The sequence below is a fragment of the Enhydra lutris genome, unplaced genomic scaffold, assembly GCF_002288905.1.
Source record: "Enhydra lutris kenyoni isolate GAN:26980312 unplaced genomic scaffold, ASM228890v2 scaffoldscaffold6, whole genome shotgun sequence".
Classification (NCBI taxonomy): Eukaryota; Metazoa; Chordata; class Mammalia; order Carnivora; family Mustelidae; genus Enhydra; species Enhydra lutris.
The window spans coordinates 29933418-29946896 of NW_019154090.1; the positions used below are offsets into that span (position 1 = coordinate 29933418).

The 13479-nt window shown below is 47.0% G+C and overlaps 2 protein-coding genes across 4 annotated transcripts in view; one reads left to right on the top strand and one right to left on the bottom strand.

Moving 5' to 3' along the window:
* Window positions 1-12559, top strand: part of LOC111141351 (pantothenate kinase 2) — a 42237-nt gene extending 29678 nt beyond the window's left edge. The window contains exons 4-6 of one of the 3 annotated variants that reach the window (XM_022493830.1): window positions 1864-1987; window positions 3572-3697; window positions 7206-7270. In XM_022493830.1, coding sequence (XP_022349538.1) covers window positions 1864-1987; window positions 3572-3697; window positions 7206-7256 — 301 coding nt within the window. In that variant the 3' untranslated portion in view covers window positions 7257-7270. Of the gene's footprint in view, window positions 1-1863; window positions 1988-3571; window positions 4817-7205 lie in introns of those variants that run through there. The other 2 variants (XM_022493831.1, XM_022493829.1) reach the window with 2 other exon arrangements.
* Window positions 12502-13479, bottom strand: part of LOC111141352 (ring finger protein 24) — a 39684-nt gene continuing 38706 nt past the window's right edge. Inside the window, exon 6 of the transcript XR_002640194.1 lies at window positions 12502-12547. The gene's annotated coding sequence lies outside the window, so the exon portion shown is untranslated. The remainder of the gene's footprint in view (window positions 12548-13479) is intronic.

Sequence of the window (13479 nt, forward strand, 5' to 3'; positions counted from 1 at the left end):
TAAGATAATAATATTGGGTGTGTCTTTTTCCTTTTAAACAGCTTTTATTGAGCTATAAAAGTATATAAAAAGTATATATAAAAGTATATACTATAATATACTATATTTATTGAGCTATATAGTATATACTATAAAGTCACCTGTTTAAAGTATAAAATGTATAAAATGTAGTGATTTTTAGTATGTTTACTAAATTGTGGAGTCATTTCCATAATCTACTTTCAGTACATTTTCACTATCCCAGAAAGAAACCTTCTGTTCATTAGCTGTCACTTCTCATTTCCCCACCTCAGTCCTTGGTAAATGCTAATATATTTTCTATTTATAGATTTGCCTATTCTGGACACTTCATATAAATGGTGTCCTGGAATATGAGATTTTGGTGACTGGCTTCCTTCCACTTAGCATGTTTTCAAGGTTCAGCTATGTGGTGGCATGAAACAGTACTTTGAATCTCCAGGTGAATTTTAGGATCATCTTGTCAGTGGTTGCAAGAAAAGGCAGCTGGGATTTCGATAGGGATCGTGTTGAATTTGTAGCTCACTTTGGGGAATATTGGTATCTTAACATTACCAAGTCTTCTGATCTAAGATGTAATGTCCTTCCATTTATTTAGAGTTTTTTCTTTTACCGATGTTTTGTGGTAGTGGTTTTCAGTATAGAGTGTTATACTTTCTTTTGTTAAATATATTTCCAAGTATTTTATTCTCTTTGATGCTATTATAAAGGGAATTGTTTATTTTTAGTTTTGAGATTTTATTCATTTGAGAAAGAGCATGCATGGGGTCGGGGCAGAGGAAGAGGGAGAAGCAGACACTCTGCTGAGCAGGGAGCCTGCCATAGGGCTGATCCCAGGACCCCGGATCAGGACCTGAGCCATCCCTGAGCCGAAGTCAGACTGAGCCACCCAGGCACCCCAGGGATTGTTTTTTAAATTTCATTTCCGGATTGTTTAGAAAAAGAGTTGTTTTCTGTGTATTGGGACAGGTGATTTCTTAAAGATTTTATTTATTTATTTACTTAACAGAGAGATCACAAGTAGGCAGAGAGGGAAGGGGGAAGCAGGCTCCCTACTGAGCAGAGAGCCCGATGCGGGGCTCGATCCCAGGATCCTGGAATCATGACCTGAGCCGAAGGCAGAGGCTTAACCCACCGAGCCGTCCATATGCCCCTCAGGACACATGACTTTTAGTCATAGAGAAAGGACCACACATACTCATGCTTGCAGGGTAATTTCGGGGACTTTATAAATGCTGTTGATGTCACATTCTGAGTTTGCGGCATTTGTGCATTGTTAATCACTTCCGTTTTTGATCGGGTTTGTGTTCTGCCAGCCGTTATTAATGTAGCAGTTCTGATGCTCAGGTACTTTGAAGTACCTGGGGGAATCGGAAATACTTAAGGAGTTTACTCTGGGACTCCACTGTCTGTGCTTTTGCTTTGCTCTGACAAAGCCGTTTCCCAGACAGAATGTGACCATTCGGCTGAGCGGAATGGCTGTGCTGTTGGGAATGGATTGCTAGTAGAGGTGTCTTTCTGGAACTGTCCCTCGCGGCAGAAGGAGCCACCAGTGGCTTACGGTGGATCTGAGGAGATCCTAACTGGACGTGCGAAGACCTGTTATCAGAGCTCAGTTTCAGCGGAAGCTGCAGGGAGAGGCATTTGCTTATTCGGAATGCTCGAGAGCTTTCTTCTGAGTTGTGTTTCTCTTTGAACAGATGCTCTGTTATTTCGTAATAGAAAATTTGAAGATTAAAACAGTGTAGCTTCTTAAAGTCACATTTATCTTAAATGTTATTCTAAGTTCTGTTGGACCGAGTTGCCTTTGGTTCAGCTGCTGGATGTTCTTCTCCCCCTTCACAGCTTTGGAAACATGATGAGCAAGGAGAAGCGAGAGGCAGTCAGTAAAGAGGACCTCGCCAGAGCGACGTTGATCACCATCACCAACAACATTGGCTCAATAGCAAGAATGTGTGCCCTTAATGAAGTAAGGGGACATGGATTTCTTTAGGTGCTCTGAGGAAAATACGGAACGTGCTAAGGGGCCTCAGCTGTGTACAACGTCTTCTTGTCCAGATGGTGCCTCAGTGTAGTGTACGGGGTGGAATTGTTTATTGGGGAAGTTAAAGCTCTCACATGTAGACTCCTCTTCACTGATGGGTTTTTTTCCTCAGTGAAGATGAGTATTGGCACTGTCGAGAAGTAAAAGTACATCTTTTGGGGAGAAGGTAGGAAAGCAGGCAGGACTCCGGTAATGGGGACTGTGGGTGGTGGTGATGGATTGCCAGCCGGCTGGAGGTCCTGTGCTCCCTGCGGAGCCCTGCGGTCCCTGGGAAGGCCTCTGGAGGAAGCTGCTGGAGCCGGAGAAGACGGGGTGGCCCCGAGTGCCCGCCCTCCCCGCCGCCCCCGCCGAGCTGTCTTTGTGCTTTCAGCTTCTTTACAGTGCTGCCTTGTAGCATTCAGGTCAAGCAGCATTGTACAGGGCTATGAAAGAACCGAGAACGCCTTCCCTGGGGGGCCCAGAGGGCGCAGCTCTACCGCGTGTCTCCACTTACACAGTTTGGTTTACAGTTAGTCTGTGAAAGAGATGATGGAGCCATGTGGCTTAAAAAGGAGACTTTGAAAGGTACAAAAAGACTGTCTCATTTTTAATTAAAAAGATACTGTATCAGCATCAAGTAATTAAAAACATTCTTCGTTCGAATATGTTAAAGTTACTGTTTCCTTTATTGCATGTTCCTTTTCCTGTACTTAGGTGTTTTAAGATCTGTTGGTGTGGGTGTACATACCATGTTACATTTTTTACTTAAGTACTCAGAATTTCCCCGCTGTGTATTTGATTTGGTTTTGCATCATCAATCACGTGGAGCTGGGCATTTGGTTGCTCGCCCCGATCGCTCCACAGGAATGCATTTTTAAGTGCGAAGCTTTTCACTGGTTGCATTTTATTCTGATCAGGGCCTTATTCTGGAGGGAGGTTTCTCCTCTAAAGATATGACCCTGCTCAGGAGTTTTGGTAGGTCTTGCCAGGGTGCTTTTCACAAAGGCTGTATGAATTCAGGTCTTTTTAGCACTGAATGAGGTCGTCAATGCTACCCTAACTAGGCTGATGGTTCGGAGTGGGATTTCAGTTCTGCTAACTTTTAATAGGTTTAAAATGCTCCTTTCTTCGACTACTGGTGGGGTTGAATTTTTTCCTATTATATTTCTTGTATAATTTGCTTATTTGTGTCACTTTCCTTCTTTGAATTGGGGTCTTAATTTTTTTTACTTTTCTGTTTAAAATTTTAATAGCAGTTATTGTTTGTCATATTTAATACAAATAGTTTTTCTAATTTGTTTTCTCTTGTGACATTTTCTGGTATGGTTTGAAGTGGGTCGGTCCGGAGTTGTCTGGGTTCAAATTTAAGTAGCCTCAGACCAACTGGATTAAATGTAAATACTTTTTTATTTTTTGCTCAGCAGTCAAGTTGCTGCTAAAAACCATGTACATGGTGCTCTGTTTGGGGTAGCTTTTACGAGAGAACAGAAGTTAAGATGAAAACTAATTGCCTTTTTTTGATGTGCTCAGAACATTAACCAGGTGGTATTTGTTGGAAATTTCTTGAGAATTAATACGATCGCCATGCGACTTTTGGCATATGCTTTGGATTATTGGTCCAAGGGGCAGTTGAAAGCACTTTTTTCGGAACACGAGGTAAGCCGGCTTCTTTCTTGCAATAATGTTACAGACAAAAAGGCATGCAATCCCCACCGCATTGGAACGAAGTAAACATTGAAATGGACTTCAGTTATTTTTTTGTGAAAGTATGATATAGGGTTTAACTTTGTAATGTTCAAGAGCTGTTTCTTACCTGATTTAATGCAAGGGAAATTTTTGGTTAATTGTGAGCTTCAACAACTTTTAAGAAATCTTGATGAACACCTCTATTTTTAAGGTTATGTTCTTTTCTGAACCATCCTTTATATTTCTCCCATTACACTTATTTTGTAAATGCACTTACTCTGGGTTCTGCTTTTTTCATTTTGATGTCCGTTTTTATGTATTGATACAGTTCATGTGCCACTTATTTAAGATATATGTTCTAAAAACAAACAAAAGTCTATTCCCAGATTAGAACCACACCGTTACGGAACTTAACACCTACACAAGCTAGAAATGACAAAATGGAAGAGAATCCTTAAATTGCTCCACCTGATATCCTGTATGGGAAAGTGCCTTACTGTTTTTCCAGCTTGGGGAAAACAGAACCGTAGCTGTGGAGGGGGACCTCTCTTCTGTCCCCTTGGTTGTGGGGTAGTTGAACAGTTTCCAGTGTTGTTGGATTTTAAAGTGTTATCAGGAGCATTTTTCAGAATTGTTAGTGCATGTTTAACAGTATTTATAAGAATTGACAGAATAAGATTTGAACTGCTACAGAGGTGGCTTTTTCCCTTAAAATTGCTTTTTTTTCCTTTTTAAGTGGCTTAAGTTCATAGTTAAAATTCAAAGTGTACAAGTTCCCCTTTTCAGAAAGTTTAGTCATCAAATATTTTAACTTTATTTTATTAAAAAGTTTTTTACTAAATAAATCTGATGTGTAAGACCGTGTATGTCTGAGGCAGTGGCATGTTCCTCTGATAGGGCTGCGCTCATCGAGCGCCGCTGGTCCCACGGCCCAGGGTGAGCCGAGCGCTTTACCCCCCCAGCGTGGGGGCTGGGCTGGGCTTGCCGTCTCTCTGGCATCTGTGCTGCTCGTTTTAAGTGTACCCTGAATGCTTTTTTACTTTTGATGTTATTGCTAAATTGGTACCAAATTATCTTTTTTTTTTTGAAGAGACTTTTCTGCTAGATTTTTTTAAGATTTTATTTATTTATCTGACAGAGCAAGAGAGCACAGCAGGCAGAGCAGCAGAGGAAGAGGGACAAGCATCCTCCCCACTGAGCAGGGAGTCTAATGCAGGACTCGATCCCAGGACCCTGGGATCATGATCTGAGCTGAAGGCAGTTGCTTTAACCATCTGAGCCACCCAGGCACCCCTATCATTAAGTTTTTTTATTTTTTTAAAGATTTTATTTATTTATTTGACAGAGATCACAAGTAGGCAGAGAGGCAGGCAGAGAGAGAGGGAGAAGCAGGCTCCCCACTGAGCAGAGAGCCCGATGTGGGGCCAGATCCCAGGACCCTGAGAACATGACTCGAACCAAAGGCAGAGGCTTAACCCACTGAGCTACCGAGGTGCCCCTCATTAAGTTTTTTATACCTTTTATATGTATCTTCCTTTTTGTGATCTTTGACCTGTTTTATTTCGCTTTATGTTAGAATAAAAAGAAACCCTCTTTCTTGTCACATCATAGTATAATTTTCCTCCTGCTCCATTTCTCCCTCTTGAAAACCTTTGCCTAGGTGGAACATGGGGATTCTTAGGTTAGTCTTCACACCAGGACAGTTAGGATTCAAGCACTTCTGTGTAGGGTCTTGGTTGGACGTCTTGCCGTGTCCTTCCCACAGCGCCCGGGCCTCTGCCTCGAGTGCCCACTGCTGCGCCCGTGGAACCTGGCTGCCCGCAGCTGCCCATGGCTTGAAATCTTCTCCCGCCCTCACTCCGCAGTCAAACTCCTGTGAAAGCTGTGTGTGGCTCCGGTTAGCCTCTCTGTCCGCCTTATGTCCCATTCTCATCGCAGTGTCTGGTAGCTTCTGTCAGCGGATGCCTTCTACTTGGTGGGGGGGTTCTGGGTCTTCAGGGGAGATCATTCTAGTGGTTCAGTTCGTCTCTTCTTTTGCTGTTCCGAACGCCACGGAGAGCAGAGTGTACCACCAGGTCTCACAGGGAGCACCCGGGGGTCCGTCCTCTGGCAGTGGCGGTGTCCCTCAGTGACCCCTCCTCCTCTTCAGCCGGGCGGCCCCCACTGTTGCTGGTGACCTCGCATCGCACACATGGTTCAGCTGCCTGTGTTCAAGGCCAGGAAACAGCGAGAGGAGAGGCTGCAGCTCCTCTTGTGTGAGGCGACTTCTCTTGGAATAGTTTTCTCTGGGAACCACACTGGACCTTTGTGACTTATGATAGAGACTCTTAGCACATTCTTTTTAGTCCAGGGGTGGGTCTTTCAGGATCTTCCCATTGTCCTTTTTTGGTCATTTCTCTCTGAAAGTGCTTGACTGATTATCCTTTGGCGACCTTGATGGATTCTAGACTGCTGGAGGACTGCCCTCTGCTGATCGCTGCTGGCGTGCTCTTTCTACCAGAGTGGGTTTTGTTTCATTTTCTATTACATTCAATCCTTTTTTCTTTTCTTTCTGTTTCTGGGCTTTAAAAGGTCTTGGTTCTTGGTTGTATTTGATTTTGACTACTTACTTCTGGAGGTGGTCTGGCATTGTCCTTCCGCTGCTGCTTGTCTTTCCCATGCCTTTGCCCTCCCTGTGGGCTATTCTGTTCTCCAGACGGCGCTTTTCCATCTGCGCCCTCTCTCCACGTGGCAGCAGGGCACTCTTGTCTGTTCCTCTGCCCACTGCCTGTTCAAGATCCAGACATCCAGTTGCTTCCTGGGTGTGGCTGCTTGGCTGCCGGGGGCACGTCAGCCTCAGCCTCGCACAGGCCACATGGAAGCCCTTCCTTGCTTCCTCTCTTGCTCCTGTGTCCCTGTTCTCAGGGGCGCTATCACCAGATGCAAGCAAGGGAAATTCCCAAGGGAAAGACCTGCTACCCTCATCGCCTTCTTCAGGCAGGTCTTGAATCCATCCCACCCTTTTCTCATTCTCCCTTCTATCCCCAGCCCAGTTAGGCCCTCACCCTCTGTGACCACCCCCACCCAGCCCTTCCTGCTCCACTGCACTTCGTGTCCCATCTTCCCTTCATTCCTTAGTTGTCTGGAGAGGCTCTGGGCCTCTGCTGCTTCTCCCGTCCTCCTGCAGGAGGCAGTCCTGCTATGGGCTCTTACAGGGGCCCCTGGGCCGCCGTGGGCCCCAAGCTCCTGCTGCCCTCACCTCCCATAGTGACCTGCGGGGCGGTCTTGGACATCCAACCCTCCTCCCCAGCCTGGGAGCTCCTCAGAGCTTCTCTGCACCCAGGCTGGCCTTGGGCTCAGCAAAATGGGTGCTCAAGGAATGGGTGCCAGGAATAAAGGGCACTGTTGGCTTTAATACTAGTAATCATATTTATGGTGATTTAAATAAGTTTGAGGAAAATTGCTCTCATTTTTGGTGTGCTTTTTTTTTTTTTTCCAGGGTTATTTTGGAGCCGTTGGAGCACTTCTTGAGCTGTTGAAGATCCCCTGATCATTACCTGGGGAGGGGTTCCTGGAACATTCCACAATGGGATCTGTGAACTTTTGTTTTTTAAGAGACTTACTCAATTTTATGATTGTGTACTACCCGAATCAAAGCAAGAAAGGACAAATGTATTTTTCTAAGTCATCGAGATAAATCCTTAAAAATCCAGTCTAAACTAGTAACCAGTAAGGAAAGATACATACATAAAAATGTGGACCATGTCCATGGCAGTGAGGGTCTGCTGTGTTGAAGTTGCTCTTCAGTATAGCTTTGTTACACCTGCCATATATTTTTGAAATTCAGTGTCACTGGAGCCACTTCAGGGGAGAGCTGTTCTGTGTTCAACTGTGGTTTAGTGTCTTGTTGCACTTACTAGATGTAAGGCAGGCACTGTATGTTGTAATCTAATCACAGTGTTGTCAGTATGGCCTCGGAGATCATCATCTGTGCATTAACTCTGGTGTGCATTTAGTTTTTGTGTGAACATACTTTCAACATGTTTTATTTCAAGGATCTGCAAATTTGGGCAGAGTAATTCTGTATTTGTAACTCTGGCAATGAAGCAGTTTCTGGAAGGGCAGTTAAGGTTACTCTACACTGCAAATCCTGGGAAGGTCTGTTTGGAAAGACGGGGCTTAGTGCACCCTGGGCAGAATTTCCTGGGGGGCGGGGGTGGGTGGGAGGTAATTTTGTCTGAAGCGAGTTAAGCTAGTAGGAAAAACACTACCACCCGGAAGATTAAAAACCAGACAAAGTGGGCCTCTCGAATTGACATCTTTTCAGGGAATCGGGGAGTCTGGTGGTTTCAGGCTGTAGAAAGTGAGGAATTGAAGTCCATTGATTAACTCATAGGAAGCAGGGTGCAGTACTTCCGCCTTACCTCCCACTTGGGGTCTTTACTTGCCAGAAACTGCCAGGCAGGCTGGCTGGTGGGACTGCATGAGGGCTGCACGTTCAGGCTTAAAAGGTAGTGTGATTAGAGTGAGGTTTTAAGATGGAGTCTTGGTAGATTGACTTAAGAACGTTTTCTTTCTGCTGTGCAGAATCATTTAAAAAATGCTTCCCTTTGGAGATGGAGTAACATTTTATTCTGTGTATTTTTGTGCCTGCTTCATCGCTGTTGGAAGCAACGAAGGGTCTGTGTAAATCAGCTTTCGAACCAGAAGGAAACCCCAAGGCTCTGCAGCCTTCCTGGCACCTGGGCAGGAGGCACCTGGAGGGAAGGGTCCATGGGTTTCCAAGGGGGGAGGGCTGATCCCTCGGCACCTCTTGTGTTGGCCGCGTGAGGGCAGCAGAGGCACGTGCCTGCCAAGGGCAGCTGCCTGCAGGGCGGAGCGGCCATTTCCCCGGGGACGCCCCTTCATGCAGTTGGGCGCCTGTGGGTTGTAAGTGCTGCCAGCCTGGTGCGGGCAGCAGACCTGGAGGGACGCTTGTGGCCCTTGGGTGGCAATCAGCTTCTCCGCTGTTGCTGCCCCTCGTGTGGGGGCCTCAGCCCAAGCTACCTCTAATCTTCCTTAGGCCTCAGACACGGGCTTGATGGCCCCACATTCCCCACGGCCTCCAGAGACAGTGTCACTACCCATTTGCTGATACACAGTCGTGCTTCTGGAGCCCCATGTGCCGCAGGCCCTCTTCGTTTGCTTCCCTGCAGAGACGGTAGTGGAGGGAAGGAGGGAGCCCGCTTCCCACAGAGACCCTGGCCCCTGTGCTGGGGGTGCCCTGCTTTCCCCCTACGTGTACTGTGCTCACGAGGCTGTGACCAGTGCTTTACGTGGCTGGCCTCTTTGCAGCCTTTGTGAACCCTGCAGCTGAGCAGGAACAAACCTGCCTGAGGTCCCAGGCTCGAGCTGGCAGAGCCTCCTCTTCTGCAGAGCGCTGACCTTCCGCTTCCGTGGAGCCGCACTTCCCTGCTCTGGAGAAGCTGCCTCCGTGACTTCCCTGTGCTTTGTGCTCAGCCCACGCTGTCACTAGCTGGGAGGGTGCCGGATCCGTCACCAGTGAGTGGTTTCTCAGTCTGATGGACATTTCAGGTCCTCATCTTCAGTTCTAACACAGCAGGCCCCTCTGGCTTTTCCTTCTGCCTCCCAGGCCACGCCTGCCTGTGCCGGCTGCTGCTGCTTATAGGACACAGGTGCAGGTCCGGACCTCCCTCAGCAGTCCGCAGCCCTGGACGCTGATTTCTAAGGTAGCGGCCCTTCCTAGCGCTTACCTCTGACCTGTAGCCCCAAGGCAGTGACCGCCTTCCCCTCTCATCACTGGGTGTAAGGCCATCGCTGTACATTCTCTTCCCTGAGCCAGATACCAGTTTACTGCCACTTCACTACCTCTGGCTTGTGAGATTAACGTAAATCAGCTCCCATCTCCAGGTACCACTGCATTCTGTCAGCAACGTCCCTCCCAGTCTGCCCGTCATGAGGTAGCCTGAGGGTCCCCCCCGCGGCAACTAGAGACCGTGTGGGGGGTGCGGGCAGGGGTCGCCTAAACCAAGATTGGAGATGAAGGCTCACAGGGCTGAGTGCTGGGATGCGGTGACTGGCAAGGGGGGAGGGAGTCTCTGTGAGGGTACCCAGGCTTCTTGGGGAGGCTTGGTTTTGGACTGTGTGATTTTGATACCAAAAAGGCAGCTGGATATTTTAATTGGAGATTTCAGACCTGAGAATGATGTGCATCTAGGTGGGAATTCAGTGACTATGAAGGTAGAATGAGAATAACAATTACAAGATGGGCAGAGCAGGAAAAGGCTGCAAAGAAAGTGGTCCAGTAAGGCTTTGGTGGGGCCTGCTGCCCAGGCTGCTGGGGAAGAGGAGCTCTCTAGGCACCTGTATTCAGAGGTTTGAGAAGTGGTCCAGATTTGTGGCAGGGTCATGGATGGCCTAGAGGGGAGCACTTTTTCCCCAAGCTGTGGGGCCAAAGCTGACCTGCAGGAGTCCTAGTGAGGGGCGGTGAGGAGAAATGGCAGTCGCCACAGGGTGACTTTGGACCAGGAGATGTCTTTTTCTTCTAACAGAATAGTTGGTATTTCCAAGCCTGTGATGTAGCTAGAGAGGTGGGGTGTGGGCTAGTTCCACCACCTCAACCCCCCTGAGCACTGGTATCTGCATTGGTGAGACCACTGGTATGTCCAGCCGCATCTGCAGTGCCAAGGCCAGGGAGGGAGGCAGGTGGGGCCTTGGCCTCTTTCTCCCTCACTGTGACCTGGTGCTCCAGTCCTTACCCTTGACCCCGACCCCCAGCCCCGTACCTGGGATGTATGGGGTGCAGGCTGAAAGCTCGTCTTGATCACAGTCCATGTTGCTGGTGACCAGCTCTTTTTGACCAGAGCCACTCACCTTGACTTTCCAACTCCTGCTACACAGGCTGAAGTGGGGTATAGGTGACCTCAGGTCCCTCTGAGTTACAGGGTACGTATGCAACACAAAGTATTTTCAAAACCTGTTTTTTATTTACATTTGTTTTAAGTCAATTACATGCACGTTTTGTTTCTAAAACAGTAATTAGCCAAAAATGCATTAAAATTTTAAAATAGCACTTAAATATACAAAAATATAGCTTACAAAAAACTGCGAATGTTTAAAAATATTCTGCTGCAGAATTCTTAGTGTACAAATACGTCTATGAAACCCGAGAATCAGCATTTCATAAACCTTTTTTTTTTTTTTTGAGGGAGTTATACAAGATCTAGTGAATAAAATCCAGTGGGCTAAATAAACTACAGGACCTAAACTATCCCCTTCGTGGCAATGACATCAAGAAATGCAGAGACGACAGTATCAGGAGCACTCTCGGAAGACCAGGCCCTCGCCAGGAGGGACATCCCTAACCCTGGCCCCACCTGCTCTATCTAGCAGGGCCTATGAGGGAAGGGGCACATGGAAGGATAATGTGCACCTGGCCCTAGACTTAGGACCATCCAGGCTGGTACTGGCACAGGGAGCAGAGGGGAGCTTCCTCAAACTACAAACAGGTCCCTTGGCTGGTGGGGACCACATTCGAGGTCCATGTCCCTGAAGCAGGGTGGGTGTTCTCCCTGACCCCAGAGCTGCAGGAGTGAGCTCTGGATTGGTAAGCCAAGGGTGCGATGCTTGGTCTAAAAGTGGAACGAAACTCTTTGCATCTTGCAACAAGTTGGGCTCTGAAGGTGAACAAACTGAATAAGCCCCATTTTTCTCCTGCTATTCTCAAATGGAAGCATATTCCATGGCACATGGGATCTTTTGTTCATCTTCTCTATGAAAGAACCATTTCCAGTTTTCAGCTGCAGATTTTACCAGAATTTAGACATTGCGAATTGAGACATGTTCATCTCTTTTACTTAAAATTCATAATAGCTTGTGTGGAAGACATTCTAGCCAGGACGAGACACTCGCTAACAGGTGGCATTTCACATACAGTTCCTTTCAAGTTTCAGGTTAGGGGCCCAAGTTGCACTTTTAATCCAAGGGAAGGCAGGATGCCAGGGAGGTTGGTGAGGACCAAGAGGCAGGAGTCCATGCCCCTCCCTGCAGAGCTGCCTGGAAGCAGCAGCTCGATCTTCTGCAGGGGCAAAAATGGACTTAAGACATTTTTTTTTTCTTTAAAGGAAAAGATGACTGATGGAGTAATTTCTATTGTCGAATGGAGAAAATTCTGTGGGAAGCATTTTCTTTTTAATGTGTGCATAAAGAGTGGGGTGGGAAAGGGAGCAGAGCACATGACCTTCAATATGGACCCTGAACGGTGTGTATCTATGGTTAATTTGGAGGAGACTGCCTACCTACCTGCTTAGCATCATCTGAGACCTCCCACCCACCCACCCCCAAAAAAGAAGGCTGCCTGAGGCTTTAGTTGCTGCTGCTTCTCACATCCCCTGCCTCAAAAACACAGGAGCTCACCTAAGAAATCATGGCTGTTGTAGCCAGACATCACCCCATCAGATAGGGTTTGGTGGGGGTGGGGGCAGCTTGTCCAGGCCCTGCAAAGACTGCTGGACCAGGACCAGAGTTCTGCATTGCTGCTGTCAGCAAGAGAGTGGAACCTGCTTTTGAGTGTCCCGTCACAGACCAGGAAGACAGTCTAGAAATTGGTTGTGCTCACGTACTATCCGAGCATCTGTTTGGTAAGGGCCATGGAGGGATTGCTGTTTCTGCTTTGTATGGAAAACAAGAATTCCAGTATGCTGCAGTCAATAAAAAATGCCTTATTCAAAAAGGAATGTGATTGCGAAGACATCCCCCAATTATGGGCTCACCTTTTACAGATACTCTGCCTTCTGAGTGGCTCTTCCCCCATGAATAGGAATGCTCCTTGGATATACTTGTCTGGTATCACATAAGTAAAAAAAAAAAAAAAAGAAAAATTATATATACACACACAAGCACTCGTGTATACATACACGTGTGTATTTACCTGTATATGCATAAATTGTCACTGGAAGGATCTACATGGAACAAACTAAAAGGAGTTCAAGGGGTGTTAAAGTTGGGCTTGTCAGGTCAGGGATGCAAGGAAGACTTTATGACTTGTGAACTATGTGAAGGAATTACCTACTCAAAAACTTAAGGAATAGCACTTAGGGAGCTCTATGGGCAAAGTTACATGGAGGTGACTAGGGAATATCTGGAGAGGCAAAGGAAGGGGCCCAGACAAACCTAGACCCCAGGGGCAGCCCCCTGTCCCTCAGGAGGCTCCTGCTGAGGTTTTGTTGCTACCCAAACTACAGAAGAGCCCCGCGTGACATGCGTTATGATGTCCCCTACTCAAGAGCTTCCACAACCCCAGGCCAACTTCCCACCAGGCTTTGGATGTGGGTGGTCCACACAAGAACCAGTAAAAACATTACTACAATTCTTAGGTGATGAATAAGGAAACCAGCTTTGAGAGGCTAACTTGCATAAAGACGCTTGGCTGTTGAATGGCCAGGGAGGATTTCAAGTCACTCTGTGCATTTTTTCAGTCCAGAGCTCTAGGGATGCCTCCCTGTGTTCATTTTGTAATTCTCAACCTTTCAGAAAATTACTACAGTTGGTCAGAATAGCTTAGCAGAGCAGGAGCAGGCTATGGAGGTGACAGGCTTTGAAGTGGGTCTGTGGAAAGGGGCAAATCATTCCCCTGATGGGCCCTGTAATTCTCAACCTTTCAGAAAATTACTACAGTTGGTCAGAATAGCTTAGCAGAGCAGGAGCAGGCTATGGAGGTGACAGGCTTTGAAGTGGGTCTGTGGAAAGGGGCAAATCATTCCCCTGATGGGCCC